Below are 27,308 nucleotides of genomic sequence, written 5' to 3' on the forward strand. Positions count from 1 at the left end.
GATACTTCTGGATCTATGTGGTCTTGGGCTTCCAAGATGATTTCCCTTCCTTATTATTCCTTCAAGAACACCAAAAATGCACTCTCAAACTCAAAATGTTCACATAAGGGATTGGGCTTTGCAAGGGACGATTTGGGAGATGGAGGTTGATGCGGGAAAAGGTCTTGAGAAGTTAATGATGTTTAAATAAGGCTCATATCTTAAAAATTAGGGTTTGGACATCCGTCACGTACGCCCGACATACTCATGGGTACGCCCAACGTACTCACCAAAATGCATTCTTTTCACTTAATAAACAAGGGACCAATTTTGCACTTAAATTTCATACTAAGGGTATAAATGAAAAATACTTGGATCAAGGTGTTATATAAACATGTCAAATTAGAAAAATAGTTATTGTTCCCAAGATCAACTTAACAAGAGAAAAAAAAATGAATGAAAATAAGATGAAAAAAAAAATTAATGTTCCCGAGTTTCATTAAAGAAAGAAAGTGGAGGAAATTGAATGATCACTTTCCTCTCAACTTTTTTTCCGATTTGGAAGGATTTGGAAAAGAAAAACAAAATGATTTATTTTCCTTCTATTTTTCTTCGACTCGAAACATAAAAGAAAATTTTGTTTTACTTTTTTTTTTTTTCTTTTCTCTTGTGAATTTCTTTTCTTTTTTTAATTCTTTTCCATCCAAACTAAAAATCGAAAATTTGATGGCTACCATGTCATTTATAAAGAAGTGTACATAAATGACATTTTTTTATTATCGTTTTAATATTTCACCAACTGCTTCATTATACCTGTCAGTCATCTCCGTTGTCAATTTTCTCTCTCCCTCCACATATACATATAAACACTTGTATCTATCCAAATTCAGTCAATAGCGGAGGTGCTTCCAAGAGGCTTCAGATCTTCAATCTGATGGATGCAGCTTTGCTTGAGGGAGAAAGTAGTAGTCGATGGGGAGTCGCAGGAGGCCGGAGAGCTTATAAAAGCCGATCAGATGCCATTGCTTACGGATCGCCGTATCAGAAGGCGGCTGCTCTTGTTGATCTCGTAAGCTTCTATTTATTATTTTACAACAAAATTTGCCTCTGGCACTTGCTCTGCATTCTGGCAATCCAATTTGAGTAGAACAGTATCCTCCATATGTTCCCCTCGTCAGCAATTGACATAAAAAAAAAAAGAAAAAAAAAACAAGTGATTTTGACTTTTGTAGGCATATAAAGCCTTGTAGGCATATTAAGCCTTATCGATTGCCTGTTAGCAGGATGTATAACATTACTAATTCTGTAATTCAGTTATTCAATTTATGTTGTATATAAGTATGAGGAAACTATGGCGACCATCAATTATAAGCGATCACCAGTTTTTTTCTTCAATGCATTTATACAGAATGAAATTACAAAGTTATTTCAATTAAATTGGTCCTGATACCAAAACTACGTTGATGGCAATACCGTTGATCGCAATACCAATGATACACTGATCCTAATTGATACTTACCAAATCACCTTGATGCTGATTGGTACTTGCCAGATTACCTTGACGCTAATTTTGCTAACAAAAAGGAGGGAAAATGGCTATTAGCTTTATATAGATTTGACGTGTATGTAAAGTGTAGCGAAGATCTAGGTATCTCAATTCCTTCCAAAAAGTCACTAAGAGAATCTAGGGCAATAACCACAAGTTACCATTAAACTTATTCGTCTGATTTTTTGATAGAATAGGCATCTTTGGCATTATCTTTTTTCAACATGCCTTAAATCTACTATCTGTTAAGTTGATAACCGTTCTTTGCTATTTACAGGCTGAAGATGGAAGTGGTCTACCAGAGGAAATCCTTGAGTCACCGAACATTGAATCTTCTGCAAAGTACTACTTCATGTACATTCGCTTTGACATCCTATGGACCCTTAATTATTTTGCTCTCGTAGCTTTGAATTTCTTTGAGGTTAGTGCCACAAGGCCAATGACCACCTTCATAATGTCCTGTTTCTTTTTCTATAAACGACTTTCTGATCTTCTTAAGTTACTATCATATTTTTTTTTCTATCATGAGTATTAATTATTCTTATCACTTGAAACTCCGCAACAGAAACCATTATGGTGTACCAGTGTTTCCGAGGTTTCTTGCAGTGACAGGGAGTACTATTATCTTGGGGAGCTTCCATACTTGAATAATGCAGAATCTCTGGCATATGAGGTCTGAATTCTGTATATTCTGTTAAAATTAACGATTATGCAACAGAAATTAGTCATGCGAACTGAATAAGAGGATAAATAAGACTTTATGTATTACTGGTCTCTCTAGCTTGATGATAAGACCCCCAATTTATCATGCTCCGATCACACCTAAAAATGATAAAATTGTATATGCAGGTAATCTGAATTATTGACCTACTTTCTTATGCAGGGTGTGACCCTCATAATTCTTGTGGTGCATACTCTCTTTCCTATTTTATATGAAGGGGTTCAGCTCTACTGGAAAAGCCATGTTAATAAGCTGAAGGTATATTTCAAAATCTTGCACATGAAATTCACATATGAAGTTTGTTATTCTTTATAAACCAACTTAACTCTGATGTCTTGTGTTATGTGTTCAGATCATTTCACTGTTGATTCTGGTTGCTGATTTAATAGTCGATATCCTCTATCTCTCTCCAGTGGCCATCTATTCTCTTCCATTGAGGATTGCACCTTATATTCGGGTAGTTATCTTTATCTTGAACATCAGGTATGTCATGAAAACATTCAACCCCTCCAGTATGATAGAATACTGATGCATTTTCATCGTTGGTGTGTCTGATTTCCTTTTTGTTAACTTGATTTAGGGACTTACGAGACAGCCTTGTTATCTTATATGGAATGCTTGTCACATATCTCAATATTTTGGTATGTATTTTATTACATTATCATGAATTCATGACTACTTGTCTAATTTCCTCGATGCTAACTTTTACTTGGATTGTTATTTATTATTGCTGATGAATTATTTTATTTCTTGAATGCAGGCTTTATCACTTCTGTTTCTTCTGTTCTCGAGTTGGATAGCTTATGTCATCTTTGAAGACACCCAACAGGGAACTACAATCTTTGTGTCTTACTCTGCTACACTGTATCAGATGTTTGTTCTATTTACCACATCCAACAATCCAGATGTTTGGATTCCTGCCTACAAGTGAGTTACTAAATATAAGATTATATGATTCATTCTTTTACGAAACTATTGCCAAATGTCCCCAAGTTTATGGTATTTCAATAACGTGTTTGCCTCTTCTTTCCAGATCATCAAGATCGTCTTCTCTATTTTTCATTCTTTATGTGCTTATGGGTGTTTACTTTGTCACAAACTTGATTCTTGCTGTTGTATATGATAGTTTTAAATGCGAGGTACATATTTATTGAATCCTTTATATTTCTTTATTGCATACTACTGAAATTCCATCCAAGAATTGCAAGCTTGCATGCCTTCTTAATTGCAGCTGGTTAAACAAGTGACTGAGAAGGACCGAATGAGGACAAGAATATTAAAGAAAGCCTTTGATCTCATTGATGAAAAGGTGAGTATGAGTCATTACTCATTAATGTTGTGAAATCTCCTCCAAGACAATCTTGCCCTTCTCATGGATTTTCCTTCAAAATGAACAGGCTGTTGGCACTCTTGACAAGGAGCAATGTATCGATTTGTTTGAAGAACTTAATAAATACAGGTACAACCTTTGTATTCAGTTGTTGAAATGATTCACAGGTCTTTTGATATTAGTTCTTTGGGTCAAAAGTGCATTAATGCAACGTCTCACCACTATAAAGAACCTTTTATTCAGGACTCTGCCAAAAATATCCAAAGAAGACTTTGAGTTGATATTTGATGCATTGGATGACAGTCGTGATTTTAAGGTAATCTTTGGTCTATAGCCTATTGTTTGAATGGTTTATAGTCTTGGCTAGTTCTTTTTATTCTTTTTATTGTTTATGGCCCACAACCCATCTTCACTGTATATATACTTCAGTATTATCTGAATCCCAAGTTACAATAGCCTGTTAGGTTTTTTAATCAGTAGGTTTATATGGTTGGATTTTATTGGCTATTTAATGGGCTACTATATGTAATAGGCCCATGGATTTTATAACTGATAACTAAAATTAGGGTTAAATGGGAACCCTAATTCTACATGTCTATATAAACTGGTCAAGGTCTCAATATACCATATATAGTGAGATACCATCACCAGAGGGATGTTAAATGCACGTGAAATGATAATGAGGACAAAATGGTCATTTTACATGCATTTAACATCCCTCTGTTGACAGTGTCCGACTCATGGACTTAATATGTTGTGAAATAGAGAAATAGGGACCAAAAAGGAAAACATGATTCCTTTTGGATCAAATCCGATAAAATCGCTATAGCAGAAGGAAGAAATGTGTAATTTATTCTTCATTTATTTCTTAACTGGTAATGATGGTTGATTGTCTCAGTTTTTTTATGATTTTTTACTTGCAGATTAATCCACAAGAATTCAATGATCTCTGCAATGCAATTGCCTTAAAATTTCAACAGGAGGATACGGTAAGTTGCTTATTCTGAAATTATAGCCTTATATTTTCATTTTTTCTTAATTCTGACATTGTACTTCTTAATTATTTCTTATTAATGCATTGTATTTTGAAAAATCTATTTAGCAATGAGGTAACCGCTTAAAAAGGTGGCAGGTTAGATTTTTCAAAGTACAATGCTATAATAAGAAATAGTTTAAAAGTGTAATGATGTAATAAGGAGAAATGGAAGTACAATGGTATTATAAAGATGGAAAAGCACATTGCTATATCTTTGCATGTAGCCTTTTTTTATATGGAATAGCAGAAGATGTATCTAACTCAGCTATCTTTATGTTATGGCTTTCATTTTGCAGGAACCTTGGCTAAAGAAGTTCCCCTTCTATAATTCCTCCTTATCTGAAAGGCTGAAAGACTTTGTAAAAAGTCCAAATTTTGGATATTTAGTTGCTTTTATTCTCCTCGTGAATCTAGTTGCTGTTATTACTGAAACAACGGTATGATCTAAATTCTTGACAAATAGATATATAACATAATAGCAACGTACTTTAATTGCAAAAAAAAAGTATTTGATAACATGGCAAGTATTATATTGCTATAATTGGGTAGATCTCTCAAAGAACAAAGTTGTCAGAGAGAGAAATAAAAGTAGGATTCTATGATAAAGAAATCAATTAAAATACGTTGCTATTTCTTGCTATTAACCCTATTCTTAATGCAGTTGTTGAATCAGTTGCTTAACTGATCCTTTTAATTTGAACTCTTTCTTTGACAGCTTGATATACAAAACAACTCTGGTCAGGAGTTCTGGCAGAAGGTGGAGTTTGTATTTGGTAAAGAACTCCTTATGACTACTATTACCTTATATAAACTGAAATAACAGTTTTAGTTTTAAGTAAAATTAAAAAGTATTTGATTTTTATTATTGAATTTCATTCCATTTCTGCCAACCAAACGTGTGATAGATTACAATTCATATTCCATTTCCCTCGGATTTCAATTCCTTTGATAGATTCCGTTCATTCTAGTCTGAGTTGATATCAACTTCCTTATCTTTGAGTGACCATTTTATCCTTCCATTTGCAACTTCCTTTAATCCTTTCTAGTCTGAGTTGATATCAAATTGGATATTTTTCGAAGTATTAATGCCCTAATAAGGAAGAAAAAAAGATCACAAGTACAATGCTTTAATATGAAAAAAAAAATTGTAACTACAGTGTTGTAATAGGAAGAAATGGAAGTAGGATGCTATAATTCACAAATAAATTAAAGTACATTGATGTTTGTTGCACTTAACAGCAAATTGATGACTTGTTTTGCCTGCAGGGTGGCTATATGTAGTTGAGATGGCTTTGAAAGTTTATACATATGGATTTGAAAACTACTGGAAGGATAGTCAAAACCGATTTGACTTCATTGTCACATGGGTCATAGGTACATTTAACCTTTTATATAATGTCCATGCCTGTATCTCTTCAAAATATGTTCTTTGGTGCTTAAATTCATAACATTGTGTATATGATGTGTTTAATTTCCTTAATTTGATCATTGTATTCCATTCATGAACTCTTGCAGTTATTGGAGAAACAGCAACATTCGTATCTCCAAAGGAGTTCACATTTATTTCAAATGGGGAGTGGTAAGTCTGTAAATTATCTTTACAATTACTATATAAATATTTATACGAATCAAGCTTTCAAAAATCAATATATTTAATTATTTATTATTTGCAGGATTCGTTATCTTCTGATTGCAAGAATGTTGAGATTGATTAGGCTGTTGATGCATGTAAAAAGATACCGGGCCTTTATTGCTACATTTTTAACCCTGATACCAAGTTTGATGCCATACCTGGGTACTGTCTTTTGTGTCATGTGCATTTACTGTACAGTTGGTATACAGGTACTTCAAATTTAATCTTTATACTGCAATGTATTTATTATTTAAGTAGGGCTAAATGCAAGAAATAGCAGTGTACTTTCATTTATTTGTGTATTGTTGCTTCCTACTTTCTTTTTTCTACTACAACATTATACTTTGCACTTCACTTTCAAAAATCTACCCAATTATAACACTCTGCTTTCAATTTCTTTTATACACTTTGAAATATCTTCTACCCAATTAAAGCAGTAGATATTCCTTTGTATTTCAGTGACATTGCTATTATTGGGTAGATATTTTGAAGTGGAAAGCTGTAATAGGAAGGAATGAAAGTCGGATGCTATACATTTCTATTTCTTGCACTTAATCCATATAATTAGTTGAATAAATATATCTGTAATCATTGCAACTTACTTTTTTCCTTATGTTGTCTAGATATTCGGTGGATTAGTCAATGCTGGGAACCCAGATTTACCAAGTACAGATCTTGCTGATAACGAGTATCCTACATGAATCATTTGCTACAATGCTTTATTTATTATTCACTATCACTAACCACTTTTCAGCTAATCGCATATTATACCTACAAACAAATATGTTATCTTAGATTATTAGATCAAGAAGAATATAAAATAGCATTTCACCGGGTCAGCGGTTTTCGCCTAAACACAAAATCAATTTGTTATTTAATTTCCCTTGACTTAATCAGTTACTTGTTATTTAATTTTAATGACTACCCGAATGGTATGGTGAGTCTCTTCAATTTGCTTGTGCTGGGAAATTGGCAAGCTTGGATGCAGGTATTATGATCATTTCATGATACTACTTGTTTTACAATTATTATGTGGAAATAGACATACTCATGCGTCTGTCAAATAATCATCAAAATTCATGATGTGATATATTAAGTTAAACGTTTGTTATAGGCCAAATGCAAGAAATAGCAACGCACTTTCATTTATTTCTTAATTATAGCATCCTACTTGTATTTCTTTCTATCATAACAATGTCTTCTTATTTAGGCATTGTACTTTAAAATTTCAACCCAATATAGCATTGTACTTTCAGTTTGTTTTAGGTTAGGACATTATTATATTTTGAAAAATCTACTCTCAGCTATAGGATAGCAGTGAAAATAGATTTGTATTTAGATAACTTTTCAATAATTGAATGGATTTTTTTTTCAAAGTACAATGTTATAATAGGAAGAAATTAGAGCATGGTGATATAATAAACATATCAATGGAAGTACCTTCCTATTTTTTTTGTATTCATTAACCCTTTTATAGATGGCTATGGTTGATTCAAGTTTTTATTGAACTATTTTCAGAGTTATGTAATATTGACGGGAACTGCTTGGACCTATGTGTACTTCATCAGCTACTATCTAATAACTATTCTGCTCCTCCTCAACTTGGTGAGTCTTCTACTGATTAGTATTCAAATCCTTATTATCATTATTATCAAATGTCAAACTTAATATATCCACCATAAGCTTATTCTTTTTGAACCATTGATTGAAATATCGATGTACCTCCATATATTTGTTTTCATATTCAATAATATTATGCTCAAGTTTAAAATATTTTGATTGAACTCATGTAAAATTCTGAATTATTTGCAGATCGTCGCATTTGTGTTGGAGGCATTCTTTGCTGAGTTAGAACTGGAGTGTCCTGAGGATGAAGAAGAAGAAGCTGGGAAGGTTAGTAAAATTTAATCAAATTCTATCCTATGTTACCCTAAAAATTTCTTCTTCTGAAAAAATGAGGGAAATTTTGTAAAAAGCACTGATTTTGTCTATTAAGCTGTTCTTTTTTGCAATAAAACACCCATGTATGGCATGACAAGGAAATGGAATGAGTCATTACTCATTACATCCATGGTCATGTTTGGCTGGTTTGTAGGAATGGACTGGAATGAAATTTAATATGATTTTTTTTATTCTATACATATAGTTTTAAGTCTTTTCTAAAAATTATTTTAATTACAATCCATAAAACTCTCATTTACAAAAACCAACACTTAAGTATTATAGAAGCTCAATAAACCACAGTCAATTTATAATAAAAATAATATTTTTTTTCATTATATAAAAAAAGAAATTCTAGGTTCAGTTGAAATAATAATTAAAAAAAAAAAAAAAAGTCTTTATTTGCGTCATTAAACATTACATAAATAATTATATGTTATACAGCAATATTCCATTCCAACACACAAAGAAATGAAGATTAATTAAATGGAAGGGATTTGTATTTTACATGATTTGGTGAATTAATTTTTACATGTAAATCCATGCAGGAAACCGGAGGAAGGGGACGCCGTAACTTGGGGTAAGTAAATGCAAGAAATACAAAATATTTTCATTTAATTGTGTATTATATGTATAGCATCTTACTTTTATTTGTTTCTATTATTTATAGCATACATTACAATTACGATAAGTAGATTGGCATATGTTAGTAATTTGTGATAAAATAAAATGTAAATCTGTGTGTGACTGACAGCACAAAGACACGGAGTCAGAGGGTTGAAATGCTACTGCACCACATGCTGAGCGCGGAGCTCCATGAAGGATTACCGACTTCGGATCCATAAGTGTGTCAGGTAATTTACACATTTCTCCCTTTCCTCACTTCCACTTCCCCTTTTCCCTTGAGAGTTCAACTTCCATATATATAAATAAGCAAGCATATCTTCTATCTTCTATATGTATATATCTAGAAAATAAATATACTAGATATTCATGTTATTTGTGATATTTGATTACAGTTACAGATGGATGGAGATGACAGGAAGTTAGGATTTTCTTATATATATTTCTACTTGAGAGTTGTGACAGGTTGTACTAGTGTGTATAATTATACTATATGAATGAACATATCCAATTACTTCGTGAAGTCAACAGCATCAGCATTCAGCAGACGCCCATCAGGATAGATGATTAATTATTTTTGGTTAAATTCATAGTATTTGACTATTAATACGTGGATTCACTTTTAGTAAACTTGTAAAAATAAGCAAAATCCCCTGTCACTTGTTGTATTTATTATAGTCAGTCACCGTGTTTTAGCTAATAACTATATCTATTTTTATCTACAGAAAATTTTATGTTTTTTATACTTGCGCCATCAAAGTTGTTTTTGGTTTCTTTATATATTTTTTTCAATCTATGCTTAGGGTGTAATCGAGCCTAGTCAATCGCATCGCCAAGCTCTCGAGCTCGATGACACTTTCGAGCACGGCTAAACTTGACTGGATTAACTACTAAGAAAATAAAACTACATTAAAAATTACAATAGAAATGTGATTAAGCTCGTGAGCTTGATTTGACTCAGCTCTATAATATATAAATATGAATAAAAAAAGGTAAATGTGTAAATATAACAATGTTCGATTAAGCTCACGAGTAAAGTATTTCAATGCTCAAGCCCAACTTGATAATGCACTCGAGTATCTCAAGCTCGACTTGACTTGAGCCAAGTCGGTCTCAAGTATCTCATGAGTTGGTTCGACTCAGTTGGTGCAATAAAACAAAACAAAGTGGATTTTATACAGAAATATGTAACCAAGATTCATTTTAGGACCAAAAGAAGCAAGCAATGACTATGTTTCACAACCGCAGCTTGGTTTGGATAAATTGGGAAAATGTTAAATATTGTTGTATAAGTTGGTAAACAAAATAAAACAACAGTATTTTGTTGCATGGATTGGTAACAAAAAAAAGGTGAAACGTTGCTGCTACGCATTGCAATGTATTTATGGAATCAAACATATTTTGGTCAACGTGGGTGGTTCCATATTTCATCTAAAATATCCGTTTCCGTTGTTGCATAAAATAGGAAAAACTGTTGAATTTTTGCATAAAGGCATGCATATTTAAGCAGATTTTAACATAGATATTGGAATGGCACCAAGTAGTACTTGTTGCACGATTATAAAATTGTGAGCATCTTGTTTTTGACATACTCCTTGGCTTGCGTAAACGAGCATCCTTATGTTCAACTTTGGGCAAATACTTTTATGACAAATCCTATATTAGTTTCTTGAGTTGGTCCAAATTTATTTAGACAGAACATGAAATGATATATAATATAATATAATATAATATACGAGAGACAGCGGCCATGATTGTTGATTGGTCATTGGAATTAGGAAGCAAGCAAAGAAGCAAAGGAGTAGTAGTTATTGGGTTAAAAAACAGGAGATTTGAGGAGACATATTTACTGTGTCATCATCTAGTAGTAGGGTTTAGAGATAAGCAGCGATATAAGTAAGTGTGATCTAAAAACGTAAAAAGTTATTTATATGAGATGACATCTCATTCCGAAAAGAGCAGGCAGCTAATATAATAATATTGTTTCCCCTGGAACTGGAAGGAGCATTAAAGAGGAGGTAGTGGTAGGTACTGGTCACAACCGGTGGCCCCATATCTAGTGAAATTTGAAACAAGACCATTCAACATTTTACCAACCGCTGCCTTGAACGACTTTGATCCTCCTTCGCCTATCAAACCACCCCCACCCCCACCCACCGGAACACCTTCCATATACCCTCTGCATGCCGACAAGATGGCATGTGCACGCGTACGGAAATGACCCGCAACAAGCTCCTCAAAGTGCTGCAAAAATATCAAAATACTTAACTTATTACATTCATAGAAATACCAATACCTACCATCAACCAACTAACAAATCGTAGGTACATAATATATGTGCATATCAGAGAATAGAATACCTTTGGGGGTCTCCTGAGTGTATACATCATTGTTTTCAATGATAAAATGAAGATTTCTTCATTATAGGTCCTGGATTTCTTCTCTCCTTCAGCTCCGGTATACATGTTATCATACCCAGGCTCATTGAAAAACGGGTTTGCATTCAGAATGAGTGCTTGTATAGACACCAACACCTGCAGCATCGTTGACTTTTTTGGCATCCACTTCTCGTTCCCTTTCCCAGTCCACGTGTTCAAAAGGCTCAGACACACTTTCCCACAATCATACAGGTTTGGATTCAGCCGCAGCCCACCAGAGTAGTAATAAACCATCTGTCAAACTCAAAACCATTACTTACTTAGGGGAGGGGTATTTTCGTCTTTTTATTTGCACCGAACAACAAATGTACCTACCGGGGGTATGTCTGGATAGTTGGGAGGAAAATGAACATCAAAGACAAAGAGACCATCATGGTAGGGTGTGCCTGCGGGTCCTATCATCACAGCCCTTAAAAGGTCCATCCTTGTTTCATATGCCCGAACAAATATACTATCTATATTTAAAAAAAAAAAAAAAACAATCTATACATTATTTACTTATAACCAATGACCTTTTATACATATAATAAAACATCACTATTTACAACTATAATAAAACCACAACATTGACTCACCAGGTAAGTCTTTCTCTAGTATTTTCCATTCGTCCTGGATTTTCTTTGTCCAACTCTTGGGAGGCTACCACAAGGATCAACATCATTTCAAAAAAAATTAATCCAAGTGAAGTGACAAACAATTCAACATGATAGAAAGATGTGTATTCTGAAACTTGCTACCAGCCTTTCAATTTTAAAAATACAGAAAAGTATGATAACTTAGAAATTGTACATTTTAACTTTTTATTTTTAAACAATAGTAACACTTTATTATTTCCATTTCCATTATTATTAAAGTGTAAAGGATAAATGTAAAATTACACAACTTGGGTAATAAATTGCAATTGAATTGATGGAGATTGATTACCTGTTGCCCTTGAAAGCCAGCAGAGTTGAAGTGATGATCAGAATAATCATTAACAATGTCGAACAATTTAAATTCTTCAAACTTTTTCATGGATTCCACTTCCACCACCTCTTCCTTCTTCTCCACAGATCCTGAAACAGCTTCTTGAACAACAGTTGAACTGCTACTAGCAACATCCTTACCTTTGCTGATGCTAATTTCTTGTATTTTTTGAGGATCCATGGCGCCTGTATAGCTCGCGCCACCTGTCACACTTGTGCTAGGGACAGGATCCTTCAACCAGGAGAAAGATGCTTCCACGCCAGGTGGCAAATCAACATTATCAAATTGAGCTTGCATGCTCAAATAATGATCTTCTTCTTCCTCTTCTATGTTTTCAAACATATAATCCCCATCATCATCATAATCAAAGGCATCATCTTCTTCTTCTTCTTCTTCTTCATCAACCATGTCATCTCCCTCATTGTCATCATCATGGTATGATGTATCTGAATTGATGTTTCCTGAGCTTAGTGATACAGATGATCCACCTTCACTAGTAGGATTCAAGACTTCCTGTTAAAGAATAACAAAGTTTTATCCAGAATTTCCGAAATAACACATTTGAAACCCTTTTTTGTATATTACAGCATCATACTTTCACATCTTTCTGTTTATATTGTATTTTCTATTTTGTTTCTTGTTTCATGTTATTTGTTAAGGTGTTGTATTTTGAAAAATCTACCCATACTAATGAAAACTGCTTTGTATACTTTGATGACATTGCTAGAATTGGTTAGATTCTCAAAGTATAGTGTTGTAATAGGAATAAATGGATGTAGGATGTTATTGTAAGCAAAATTAATGAAATAAAGTGGTGTACTTCAATTTATCTTAGTTTGAACAAAAGAATATCACTGTGATGATCAATAAAAGTATCAAATCCTTATGGTTACACTACAATTTACTCACAAAAGTAAACTGCAAAGAAACTGTAATAATAATTAAATATAGGCTTATACTGAACAGATAGTGATGTATTACTTCCAACCTCTATGATCTATGATGTTTAAAAGCTTAAAACATTCATCGCCAATCTCTATGTTTCTTTATCATCTTACCTTGCTCACTACATAAAGCCCCAATGCATTACTACCAAAAGTTTCACCTTGTTCACATAATGCAATAGTAGTGCTCAACAACTAAATGCCAAAGAAATAGGCTGATTTTCCCTAAGACTAATCTCTATAGAGTCAAAACAGATGTCTCATACCTGTATTAAAAGGTATGATTTGACATTATACCCAAAGAAACCACGATCTTTTCTCTCTCTTTAATGGGTCTTCATTGTAGCAATTCAAAATAGAAAAGGGGAATAACGAACCAAAAGCAAATCAAAATAGATCAAAATCTCAAAACTTTTTTCACAGATCCTAGTTACAGTTGGAAACAGATTCTATTCTCACATGAACATATTTGCATAAAATTTAAATTAAAAAATAATAATTGTCCCCTCATGTTCATGATCCACCCCACACACACAAAATAGAAAGAAACCTAAGCCAACGATTAGCTTGTAAGCGAGATGAATACAAAAAAAATTAAGGCAAACAAGATAAAATTCAACAAATCATGCAGATGAAACATGATCCTCGAAGGGGAAAACTTAGCCACGAACAATTGGTGCATGAATAAAAAATATAATAGAAACTAAAATTTAATTTAACGGAAACAATACCTCATCATGTTTAACTTTCTTCAGAATAGAAACATCAGAATCCAAACCCTCGATTGCAACTTCCATCTCCGCACTTAGTGATCAAATCGAATCAAAACCCTAGAATATGTAAATACCAAAACCAAACAAAACAAAAAACAGGCCAATTTTACGCAAAATTGAATTAGATCATATCAAACTCCAATTCATGAGAGAAAGACAGAGAGAAAAACAGGGCAAAAGGATCAGAGACTTGTAGTTGGAGAGAGAAAGTAGAAGTGAAGTGTGTGTGTGCGCGCTCGATGGTTCTTCTATTCGCGCGTTCAAGGGGAAGACCGCTAACTTACGCAGGAAGTGAAAGGATGGTGAAATTGTTAAGTAATTACTCAACTCTGTATGCTCGGTTACCAACTTACCATAAATTAAAAAAAGATAACGACGTGTCGCTCACCCAGTTACGGAACACATAAAATAAGCGATATATGTTCGGAATATTTTACATAAAAATCGAATAGGTAGTTATAATTTTTTTTTTGATATATCATTTAAGTTTATTCAAATAAATATTTGAATACGATGACAAACAATTTATCAATGGTATTGCTATACGTAATAATACGTATCCAACAATTCTAATTGCATCTCTCCTAAATCTATAATTAGAAGTAAGCATATTAACCGTAAAACCGAATCATAACTAAATTAATTGATATAACTGAATCATTTTAACTGAACCATTACTAAAAGATATGGTACGGTTTTTAATTTTGATTAACCGAATACATATGGTTCGGTTATGGTTTTCATCTAAAATTGAACCACTATACATAAGGATAGTCTAAACGACAAAAATAACATATGGATAATCCGACCAAAAAATAACACAATGGTAGTCCAAACGAAAAAAATAACATAATGATAGTCCGAATAAGAAATAACATATGAATAGTCCGAACAAAAAATAACACAACGATAGTCGGAAAAATAACATATGAATAGTCTGAACTATAGGGGAAGCATTTACAGATCAAAACATTCAACATTATGCTAAATGGGAAACATTTTATAGTTCTCGATTGTATGTTTATGTTCCGCATAATACACATAATGCATCATACATTATAATACTCAAACGGTCAGTATATTCGATGATAAATAAAAAATAAACTTTGATTTATTAATATTATTCATATTATTGTTATTTATAATATATTTTTTAGTAATAACAATAATAAATCAAATATATTAAATAATATTAAAAAAAAGAAAAAAACAATAAAAGACTAAATAGACTAAAGAAAAAAACAACTAAAAACAAAAAGTTAAAAGGGAGTGCAATTAGCAAGGATGCTTATGAAATTACTCTTTTTTTAAACATAAAGTGGAAATGTTAAATTGTTTTATCTATGTTTTTAAATAAGATTGTGATATTGATTTTAGAGATCCTACAAATCTTAATTATATTAAGATTATTAAGAATCACTAATTAGAATCGTAAGATCTTATCTCGGTCTGATTATGTTTTTTAATCTTTATTCTAGTTAAGTATTTAGTAATTTAAACATTAGAACAATAGAAAGTTTATAATTTATGTCATAGCTTCATACATTCATCTCAAATTAGGTAGATGACCGTTTCACATAAATAAGTCTCTTTGTGAGTTATGCCTTTAGATGTACGGTCATAATCATCTTGTTTTTTTTTTACTAAATGTGTCTCGATTAACATCAAGCTATAACGGATATTGCAAAAATAGAACTTTACAAGCAAATTTAACGGCTAACTTATTTTAATAGAATCTTTTGATCTCGGTATGATCTTATGATCATGATCTTGTAATGGGAGAAAAGCATCCAGAAATACATATGTGAGTGAGAGCGAAGTGTTGTCTTCAGGCAACGAAGTCGAGGACACTAAGAACGAAGCCATTAAAACCATAGCTTTGGGTATACCGTGAAGGTCCATTCGAGAAAGGAGACATACGGTCAAATATTTTCCATCACCAAACTACTTATTTGTTGATTGGAATGGGAGAACTAGAAACTTATCAAAGTCTTAAGGATATAAGATTCCATACATTGGAAGAAAGTAGGGAGGATAAGTTGTGCTCACTCGACAAGAACGAGAAATTGTCATTTGTTAAGTTACCAACAAAAAAACACTACAAAACAAGTGAGTATTTGGGTCAAAGAAGAAATTGATAGGAGCAAGATATATAAGGCCAACATGGTGGTGAAAGGTTTCCAAAATAAGGTGGGAGTTGAAAATGCTCAAACATAACAATTTTTTTCCTAACCGCATGACCCAACTTCTAGAGAAAACCACATAAACTGGAGACTCTCAGTATTATAACCACAAACCATCCTCGTCATTATACTTCCCGAAATCGAGAACCCACCAGGCTGTTCTTAGAAACCTTACCCTAAGACTGATGATCATCCGTTCGTCGAACCTACCCCTAATCCCTGACTAGGGACACCACCAAAACGTGCTAAAAAGATACTTAAAACATTCCAATCGTGAATTCCGCCCAAAAACTTTAAATATACTCATGACTTCCTGACAAGTCATCACCAACCCACTGTCCCACAGGCATAAGAATGGTCAATCCAAGAATTCGCACATTGCATCGAAATCCCTCATCAGCTCAGGTGTACCTCCATGACTCCACCTGACAAATCACTTGAGATTTTAGAACCAACTCCTCATACTGGAAACCAAACTCCTAATAGACAACCCACAAGAAGATGGGGTCAACCATAGCAACCATTCATTAAGCGACTTCTAGTGCACAAATAATATACCATTCTAAATAAATTTTCTTGACCACATGATCCAAACCAGCTGGCCAACGAGTCTCCCGACTCCCAAGAACAACGCATTGCATCTAACCATGCCAATAAGACTAACGATCTGAGACCTAAGAGTCTAAACCAAATGACTACCGGGTCTAAAGATACTCAACCATCAATCCATTGTCTTGTAGAAAACCCATTCACCATTCCTTTCGACGCTAACCAAACACAACCCAGACCATACTTTTTTCACGTACAATTCCTTGCACATCATAGGGTGCTACCAGCACAAAGTCAGACGAAAAAATGGTCACAACCAACCAACTAATGGGATAGCCGGTTGTATTCTTGCTTCAACTCAAGGGCTACAAACCAATTAAGAACCGTACCAATGAATTCAGACAAAGTGTTCTCATGCTATCTTACTCACTTCATATACACCTCTTCATGACCATAATTGATAAGCTACCACAATATACATCCCCAAAGGAAAGCACATAACCATCTCTAGATCTACTGCATTCCTTCTTCCTCACAACCTTACCCAAAGGGTGAGGTACTAACAAATTTAACGAAATGACGAACCTCACTCGTTAACAGAAACATCCTCATGAACGATCGATACAAGACCCCACACCTAGATTGAAACCAAATAGCTTCCACCAATTCGTAACTAGCTCGAGAAAACTCCTAAGGTGATCTAGAAATGCTGCCAAAACCTGAGCATGCTATGCACCAAAATTCCACACCACAATTGAGGGTAAACATACCCAGAAACCAAAGATAATATAAAACACACAGAACTTGACGGTAGGTTGATGCATCCATTGAACTTCAAGTGACACAACTTGAAATTTTCAAAGAACCTCCACTTCTGATGATGAACGAAGAGACCAACGATCAAGAATGCATTGACAACTAACCTAATAATCCAATTCGCTGCTTACACAATAACCATGTAAGACTAAACATACAAAACTCTGAAGCTGGTTTACCGGTCAATACTGCCCACCCTAGAACATGGATATCAATCTATATAGCGAGTCGAGGAATCCCTCAACACTCGATGCTCTACCTGGGCATCTAAAACGCCTCTTAATCTATTCAGCGACAGTCTGAAAGGAACCACTGGCTACAACAAGCTCCTTATCCAACATCTTCTTGTTGCGAAGACAAATCTTGCATTTATGAACACATACATCTAATGATAACTTGCTCTGCACCTTCGTCCTGACTAGATCCTGAAACGAAGTTTCGTGTACCCGAACCGCAAATCCTTGCGACCCATTCTACTAAAATCCTAAACTCAAACATAGCAATGATCCTTCAACCAAAATAGCCAGTTCTCCCCCACTTAGGGTTCGAATTACCACCAAATGACGTTGTAGACATACCAAATCTCAAATCGTTCTTCTAGTTAATGACCAAGTGAACACAATATTATCCCGGATCTCAGATGAAAACCTCGAAAACCTCCTAATCATAACCACCTCTAATATACAGAATCCCACGTAGACACACAAAAAATAATTATGTCCACTTATGACACCAATTCTCCATCTAGAAACAAATGAACTACCACACACCTCGCCTAATTCCCAACACATAATCTATCACGGGCATTATCTATCGATATAAGAAGCCTTATTCTTTTTTTCAGGATACATTAGAGACAACATAAGTTGCTATTACTGATTCACTTCCCTTGATTCCTGAAACAATCAACTAGCACTTGAGCTAACTAATCCTAAGAAAGCAGACCCCTGATCTCATCTCAAAGCAACCACACCGCAAAAACCTTTTGTGCATTCTTATGTTTCCATACCTGTCGACAAGAAAACCACAATCTTCTAGACTCATGTCGGGACTACATCCTATCCCTGAAAATCGCATGACCACTCTCTCTTTCCTCCAATTGTGGAAAGCTATAATTATATAACCCCTGTCGATGATAGTGACATCTCGATCCATCTGCCAATCACTTAATCTCCGACTGCAATCCTCGAGCCATTCATCACACTTGCTTCCTTCTTAAGTCATGCAGCTCAACTGTCACTACTTGAGCAAGGCCCTCCAGACCTCGGAATCAACTACCTTCCACGTTTCTACACCATTGAAACCCAACATACATGGCCACTGAGGTCTGAACAATCATCTGACCCATCCTCAACCTGGACAATCATACCCGATAAACCGATAAAGGCGGAACTACACTGCAACGAATCATGGTGTCAAACCGTGCCACCTTCCTTAACCAGTTCCTTAAAATCCCCTAAATTTTCCTCTAGTCGAGTATGAATCATGTGCTTCTAGTAGTACGGGCCCAATACTACCTTCCACACCTATCCATACTTTCCTCAAGAATCATCTCGGGTCCTCTAAGTAACCACTCATATCCGCATTTGTCCTATCCATTCTTATACACCCGTTCTAAAGTAAATACCCATTGCTAAACAGCGTAGGCCAACCCACTACGACACATCCTAGGCTCTCCTAGGTTCCCGACCTCACCCGGTCATCAGCTGTTGAAGAACTCTCAATTATGTCAATTAACTACTTCATGAATACAATCACATGCATCAAAACTTAGATAATCCTTCGAGTGACAGACTCATCCCTACAACGGTTAGAATGAAACAAGAGTTGGGAAGTAGGGTCAAATCCGTCACTCTAAGATTATTTAACATATACCACATGTGACTTAACATATTCACTTAATAGTTAACTCACATCATTATGAGTCCCATAAAGCACAAAGCAAGCAACATTCGTGTAGTAACACTCCAAGTCATAACCAAACAGAGGACATCTCAATCTCACTTCCTACCAAGAAAGATTTCAAATCTAGCATAACATCCAATTCCTCTTAGGCTACAAGGCATCACATATCAGGCCAATCCATCCACCAAACATTTCCACAACTGAGAGACGTGAAATGCGCTACAGATCTAACTAAACAACTCAAGAAGATCCAGACGATAAGCAACCCAGCCCACCCAGGCCAAAACCCTGAAAATGACCAATGTACTTGGGGCAACCACCACACTACTCCCTGTCATCAGTTGCATAAGGAACTCCCCCTAACATCCTCTAACTAGCTCACGAATACAATTACATATTGCGGACACCAGATAACAACGGCTGGACTCAAACAAGAGTTGTGTAATAGAGTTAAAACTTAACCTTCTAAAATTATCTAGTCTCAAGAATATGTAACTTAATATAATCACTTACTAGTTAGCCGAGGTTAATGGAAACTCCTAAAAGCACAACGCAAGCAACATTCGAGCATCGAGTAATTGGAAAAACCATAACCTAAACAGGTCATACTATCGTTAACTGATCAGTACTAGCATGCAAGTCTACAAGCTCATACAGTAGGCATATAAAGGAATCTCTCCTAGCATTATATCATACAAATACTGAGCAGATCCTTAGCTCTAACTAGCATGCGATTCACAAATTCACAAATCAAATCATATCATAAAACACGCATGGGTATTTTGGGAAAACTTACTTGAGCTCGGTCGATTGCATGAACCACACCCTTTTCTTTTATTAGAAAATCCCTTTTATAAAACAGTTCTTTTTGAAAAAATCTATCAAACCCTCAGTTTGAGTTCAGACACACCTGAGAGTATGCCCAAATCCCTTAAACTAAGGCTCTGATACCAACTTGAAACGTCCCAAAATTCAAGACTAAAATTTTCGATTTTTAAATTAATAAAACCATTATCCAAGACAACATCATCAAAACCACAGTGAATCAAATTGTATCAATAACATCCAAATATATCCAAGACCGATGTGGTGTGCACACTGTAATTATCCTGGGCTCTTCCCCTTCGAACCAGAAGTACCTAAAACATAAACTGACAACCGTAAGCTCAAAGCTTAGTGAGTTCCCCAAAATACCACATACGATACATATCAAACATATAATGGGACCCTCCGACACCGATCCCCGCTCGGTAAACAGATATGTCAGTGATCAGGCCCGACCCAGTATACATATAAATGTGTAAACATATAAACACATAAACACATGCAATAATCACAAAGATAAATAGCATACAAAATAGTTATCGGGTCCGCCCCGGTAAACATGTAAACATATAACATATGCAAGAGTCATGCAGACATCTAGCGTCCTAAACATAGCAAACCATGGGCAGACATAGGTGCCTCCGACCCACGAAACACAGTGAAGAAACTCACCTCATAGTCTAAAAAATAGTTGCATTAATCACTACTCTAAAAGCTATCACTATCGATCACCTATACAATTAATAGGAACCTAAATCTCAAACTATAAATCAAAATTCCCTTAGGTCAAACTTAGTCATCCCTGGTCAAAGTTAAAGTCAAATTCAACGTTTAAGGTCCAAGAGTCAATATTTCTTCTCAGCGGAGTACGCCCTGTGAACCAAGAAAGTACGCCCAGCGTACTCTAACGTTGACCAAAAGCGGCACGCTGACCGCGTACGCGCAACGTACCACCAGGTACGTCCAATGTATGCATCCCAGTCCCAAAACTCCATCAAGAGCTTATTTCATTAAGCCCTTACGTCGAAAACTCAGATCCAAGTCCAAAATGATATCCTAAATCATAAAGTTTCCAACTTTATGACTTTTCATGGCTATAAAGTGCTTAATGACCAAAACCCTAAGTTCTTAACCCAATAAGACATCATAACTCTTATATGGAAGGGATGTAAGGGCCAAGATCACATTTTTATGGTTCATAATAGTTCCATAATGGATAAAGTTTCCAACTTTATTCATTAGAATGGTCCCAACAAACAAGATCTAGTCTTTAAGTCTCAAAGGGACCCAAAAGTGCATCTTTTTCAACTTAATCCATTAAGTCCTAGTCTCCAACCTTCAGATCTAAATCAAAATGATGTTTAGATGGATAAAGTTTCCAACTTTATCCATAACAAGGTCACAAAATTTCAAGACCTAAACTTTATGCACTTAAAGTGACCCAAAGCTCATAACACCCAAAACTAGCTAGATCTAACAATTTCATCATCAATATTCAAACTTTATACCTCTAGAAAAAAGTTCAAGGTTGACAAAGTTTGGATCTACAAGCTCCACTACAACCAACATTTCTTCAATGAGTTCCTTATTATCTAAGGTGCACCAAGAACACTCTAAAGCACTTAAAAACACCTTCTTTTTCCTCACAAGTCTCAATCTAGGGTTAAGGTTACAAGGGAGGGTGTTAAAGAGGTGGAAGCTAGGAATGGAGTGAGTTTGGGGAAGTTAAGGAGCTTAAATAGGGCTCAAACCACGAAAATAGGGTTTAGGCACTGATCGTGTATGCTCAACGTACTCAATTTTCACCCAACGTACTCAGGCATACTCAATACGCCCATCATACTCAATTTACGCCCTGCATACACGGCTGACTCAAAAATCGTCCTAACTTTAAACAGTTGTAACTTTTTCATTCCAACTTCGTTTTCGACGTTTTTTATATCTACAGAAAGGTATTGAAGAGCTCTACAATATTATATAGATATATTGGACTAAAAACTTCTCGATCAAAAATCCATATTTCATGCAAGAACACGGCCCGTGACTTTTCCTTTCTACCCTTCGACCCAAAACACAATTCAAGGGTTAAATCTCTTAAATAACATTACCTCCTTCCACAAGGACTAAACTTTGCTCTCTTAAGGCCCAAAGCCTTACACAATCGACTTCCGACCCATGGCCCAAAAATGGCAAGAAACAGGATGTTACATTTGATATATGTCTTTCACATATTAGCAACATACTATGAACACTATGTCTACCAAAATTCCTATGAACAAACTAATTCATAAGACAAGAAAAACTAACCTTTAAGATTGTTATTGTAAACAACCTTGAATCCTTCTTCAATCTTTTGGCACCAAGCACCACAAGCGTCGTGCCTCTGATGGTTCACACCCAGGACTAGCAACTAAGGATTATGGAGAGGGAGGAGGAGAATTTCGGCCATATATCTTCTAGGGTTAGGAGTACCGAATTTTTGAAGGGTAAGTCCCTTTATATAGTTGAGGTAGCTTAGAGCCAAAGCTAGGGTTTAAGGAGGAAACCCTAATCCTTTTGCTTGGTGACCATACAACTCACGAGCCTCTATCCAATAACCTTTGGACGAAAATTCTAGGCCCTTCCTAGAAGTTTTCGTCCAACCTCTTACAAGGAGGTTCTAGAGCCTTTTTCCTCAACTATCAATAAATTGTCAAACAGTCCACGCACTTTTAATTAATCAAATTAATCCCAAAATTAATTCTAATTAATTTCTGATTAATTATTAATTAAATATATTAAGTTCTAATTAATATATTATTCTCATAATATATTAACAAATTATATATATATATATATATATATATATATATATATATATAATTTATTAATCAAATAATAAATCATCTTCTCTCTCGAAAATAATGTTGTCCAATTGCTAGCTTGACGGCAACCTAAAATGACTGTGTTACCATCAATTACAATTTATACCAATTATAGTTATGGGCTTAGACACCTAATCCAACAAGATGATCATTCTAATTACATTAGCTTGATTCTTAACTGTGTATGACTATTAAATTGTAAGAACCAGAGATATACTGTAACGTCTATAGATCCGGGCTAGTTAATTTAGACACAATAAACGTTAAAAATGACGTTTTGATAGAAGATTATTTAGAGTAAATAATCTTAAACAAAGTTATAGTATATGTCACAAGGATTCCATACATATAAAGAACGCTAATATCCGACATATAACGAAGAAGTTATGATCCGTTGAAGTTTCGCGATTAAACCGACACGACTCCGCTATCATAAAAAGTACAATTTTAACAAAATATTTTTTAGCCTTATCAATCTAAACGAAAGTCCTAGTAGACATTACACTGAGAACGTGCATATAGAGAACGTCCAAATCTGACTTCATTTGAGAAAGTTATAAATTTTCTAAGATTTAGCGTAGCAGTACACAACCCGGAAATTGAATTTTAGATCGATAAATTTTTAGCTAACACAACCTAAATGAGAATTGAAGATCTCATTAATAGGAGCTTAACAATATAAATACAGTCGAAAACAGACGTTGGATGACAAAGTTATGAATTTGTAACGGAGTTTAACTGTCTAAGTCTGTTAAAATATAACTTTAAAAATAAATTCAAAATTAGCCAACGTATTCTAAACGAAAGTTGTAGATCACGACGCTACCTATGTGTGGGTATAAATAACGTCAAAAACGGAGCTAGTATGCAAAAGTTATGGAATTTAGAAGATAATTAATGTTTGAGATTAACCAGCGAGTGACACGTGGCGAGATCTGGGCCACACCTTCTTCCCCACGACTTTGCACAAGATGGCGACTGATAGGTGCATTTTATGCACCTATTTTGCATGTTTATTTCCGTCCTTTTATAACATTCTACTTCATAATTCTTGCATTTTGTTGATTATTAGGGCAATTGCATATCTCATCAAGAATGTCTGGTAGTTCACTATTTTTGATTCATTTTGCAGGCATTATGGAGCGTGGAGCTTGGATGCATGGAGCATGGAGCTTTGGAACATGAAGAGAAGATGAACCGTTCATTCCGTGGCAGAATACATGAAGACATAACCCGAGTCATTGTTGCATTGTCATCATAGCAAAGGATTACGTTTGAAACGCGGTTCTTGTCACATTGACACGTGTCGTGTTTGTCTTTTATCATATCATATTTGAGCAACATGACTCGTGGTGAAGCTAGACTGAAGATGGAGCCAACAGTGAAGATGTATTTGATTTTTAGCGAAAAGCATGGGTCACGCCAAAAACACATGATCATGACAAATGGCCATGCTAAAAACACATGGGCAAAAGGCATGGCCATGCTAAAAACGCATGGCCTTATGGCAAGTCACGTGAGCTTTAATAAAAGTCAGGAGATGTCGTCATTTTACAAGAGAGCGGTTTTTGGAGCAGTTTTGGGGGATATTGGGTGATTTTGGGAGAATTCTTGGAGTTTTTGAGAGGAGCTAATCATTGCAAACACTTTGGATTTCATTTTTGTAAGGATTAATCATTCCAATTCCATATCTATTCTTGTTTGATTTGTTCTTAGCCATGTGTGGCTAAGAAACCCTAGTTTCTAGTTCTTGTTCAAAACATGTTGATTGTTTGACTTGAAACATATGATTTGATGTTTGATTTGTGATTCTATTCTAGTGATTATGTTTTTGTTTAAACTAGAATCCTTGAATTTGATTTGTGTTTGATTGGCCACTTTCATGAATTGAATTTTTGTGCAGTTAATTAACTTTTAGGGCACCTAATCGTTATATTAAGTTAATAATTGGTAACAAGCAATAATTTTTCTTATTGTAAAACATATATCACATGTTTCACACTTCCGAGCGTATGAGAAGAAATGAACATTGTTGGGAAGCTTGTACAAAACTTAATGCAAATTTTCAATACAATCTAAGAGCGTGTTTATGTTGAATTAGTAAAGCTAGGTCTAGTCAAAGAGCGTGTTTTGGTTAGATAATTTGGCATGCGAGAGATATTAGAGCATGTTAATATCTTTCAGTACCAACTTAGAATAGCAATCATTAATTACATCAAGTCATAATCAAGTTGAAAAACAACATTGAGAACTAGAACTAGAAGCACTTTTACAATTTGTTTACAAATCTATTTCTTTTTGTGCATGCTTTTAAAGTAGATTGTTATTTAGTTATTTACTTTTGCAAACAAACCCCCTTTGTGACCAAAGTACCTTGTGCAAAAGGTATAGACTTTTGTCCCGTGTCTCTGTGGTTCGACCCTGCTTGCCTTGTACTACTTTTTAGTGCATTAAAGCAGTGTATCTGGAGTCTATTATACCCCTATAATTTGTTGGGTTTGACACACCTAACAAATTGGCGCCGTTGCCGGGGACATGGTGTTACTAATTGTTTATGCCTAGATCTTTTCGTATAGGTACACCACTGCCAATTGACTCAGAGTTAGAGAAGACTGCAAAGAAGTTAAGGAAGCAAGCCAAGCTTCGTAAGAGGCAACCAGTTTTCGGTACTTCTTCATCATCCAATCCCCCGGTCATTAACATTTGGGAGGATATCCCCCTCTCAAGTGTGTCCGCATCCAAAACAGAAAGTCCATCACTTTCACCTCAACCATCCTCATCCAGAAATACCACCCCACCCTCTTCACATACTCATCACAACCCAAACACTACACCCACGGAAAATTCAACCACTACTCATACCATGAGAGATAACCATGGAGGGAATCCACATCCAAATCCACCACCCGAACAAACCCTTCGCCAATGAGTGAGGCAAGAGGTTACTCAACAACCTCTTTGCATCACCTATCCGGCAGCCACAAACCTTGAATTGAAATCTGGTCTCATTCACTTACTCCCAACCTTTAGAGGCTTAGAAAATGAAGATCCCCACAAGTTCCTCACGGAGTTCCATGTTGTGTGTGTTGGCATGAAACCACACAATGTCACTGAAGACCAAATCAAGCTTAGGGCATTCCCCTTCCCAGTGCAAGACTCAGCAAAAGATTGGCTTTATGAACTTCCACCGGGGACGGTCAACACATGGGTAGATCTTGCACGCCTCTTCTTAGACAAATACTTCCCAGAAATGAAAGCGTCATCCCTAAGAAGAGAGATAATTGGGATCAAACAACACAAGAGAGAAGCATTTCATACATATTGGGAGAGGTTCAAAAAGCTTTGTGCCCGTTGCCCAAAGCATGGTATTAGTGAGTATCAAATCCTTCAATACTTCATTGAAGGCATGACTCCTTGGGAAAGAATACTTCTTAATGCTTCAAGTGGAGGATATTTGACTGACAAGACCCCAACGGAGATTCGGGATCTCATAAAAAACATGGCGGAGGATTCAAAGCATACTAGTCAAGATGAAGATTGGTACACAGATGCACCTCGAGGTGTAAAAGAGGTGCACACTCCTCAAATTGAAGCTCAACTATCCGAGTTGACTAAGGTCGTAATGATGCTTGCTAAGGACAAAGGTGTGCAATCCACACCCCGTCCCTGTGGCATTTGCACTTAAGTGGGACACCCGAATGATATGTGTCCTCAATTGCAAGAAGAAGAATATGAAGAAGCAAATGTTATAGGAGGCTATTCCGGGCATAATCAAAGAACTTATGATCAGCCCCGAGGCAATCAAGGGTGGAACAACAACCAAAACATGGGCTATCAACAAAGACCACCACCCCATTACCAAGCAACACCTCTATTCCCACAATAAAATTACCAACCGAGGCAACTACAACCTCCCCCTCAACAAGCCGGATCCTCAAGTATGTCCTTAGAAGACATAGTCAAAAGCCTTGCCACCAGCACCCAAAGTTTTCAGCAAGAGACCAAGGCAAGCATCAAGAATCTTGAGCAACAAATGGCACAACTTGCTCAATCGGTGAGCAAAATGGAGAATCAAGGAAAGATACCTCCTCAAACTGAAAAGAACCCAAAGCACAATGCTTGTGCAATTAGCTTGAGGAGTGGAAAGAAATATGATGGCCCGAAGATGTCCGAAGAAGAAGAAGAGGAGTTGGTGATAGGAAGAACCACCAAAGAAGGATGAAAAGAAAGAAGAA

General features: G+C 35.3%; 2 protein-coding genes across 2 annotated transcripts; one reads left to right on the forward strand and one right to left on the reverse strand.

Annotated features, from left to right (window-relative positions):
- Positions 1-786: 786 nt before the first annotated feature.
- LOC145102277 (two pore calcium channel protein 1B-like) lies at positions 787-9,553 on the forward strand. The gene is made up of 24 exons (XM_079039663.1): positions 787-1,048; positions 1,803-1,946; positions 2,091-2,198; positions 2,409-2,504; positions 2,599-2,729; positions 2,827-2,887; positions 3,007-3,173; positions 3,280-3,385; positions 3,478-3,555; positions 3,644-3,705; positions 3,820-3,892; positions 4,500-4,565; positions 4,909-5,049; positions 5,328-5,385; positions 5,879-5,986; positions 6,128-6,191; positions 6,286-6,454; positions 6,869-6,933; positions 7,143-7,233; positions 7,764-7,850; positions 8,058-8,138; positions 8,735-8,766; positions 8,941-9,040; positions 9,206-9,553. The coding sequence occupies exons 1-23, from the start codon at positions 914-916 to the stop codon at positions 9,029-9,031; spliced, it is 2,214 nt and encodes a 737-aa protein (XP_078895789.1). The 5' UTR covers positions 787-913; the 3' UTR covers positions 9,032-9,040; positions 9,206-9,553.
- A 1,008-nt stretch (positions 9,554-10,561) lies between these two features.
- Positions 10,562-14,231, reverse strand: LOC145102278 (putative ubiquitin-conjugating enzyme E2 38). Its single transcript, XM_079039664.1, has 6 exons — positions 13,890-14,231; positions 12,173-12,727; positions 11,824-11,887; positions 11,564-11,703; positions 11,171-11,482; positions 10,562-11,054 (listed from the first exon to the last, which is right to left on the reverse strand). Exons 1-6 carry the CDS (start codon positions 13,953-13,955, stop codon positions 10,818-10,820), a joined length of 1,374 nt encoding a protein of 457 aa, XP_078895790.1. The 5' UTR covers positions 13,956-14,231; the 3' UTR covers positions 10,562-10,817.
- Between the last annotated feature and the right edge of the window lie 13,077 nt (positions 14,232-27,308).

This window comes from Lactuca serriola, chromosome 4 (genome assembly GCF_051521515.1).
Source record: "Lactuca serriola cultivar US96UC23 chromosome 4, Lser_US96UC23_V15, whole genome shotgun sequence".
In the NCBI taxonomy this organism is placed as follows: domain Eukaryota; kingdom Viridiplantae; phylum Streptophyta; class Magnoliopsida; order Asterales; family Asteraceae; genus Lactuca; species Lactuca serriola.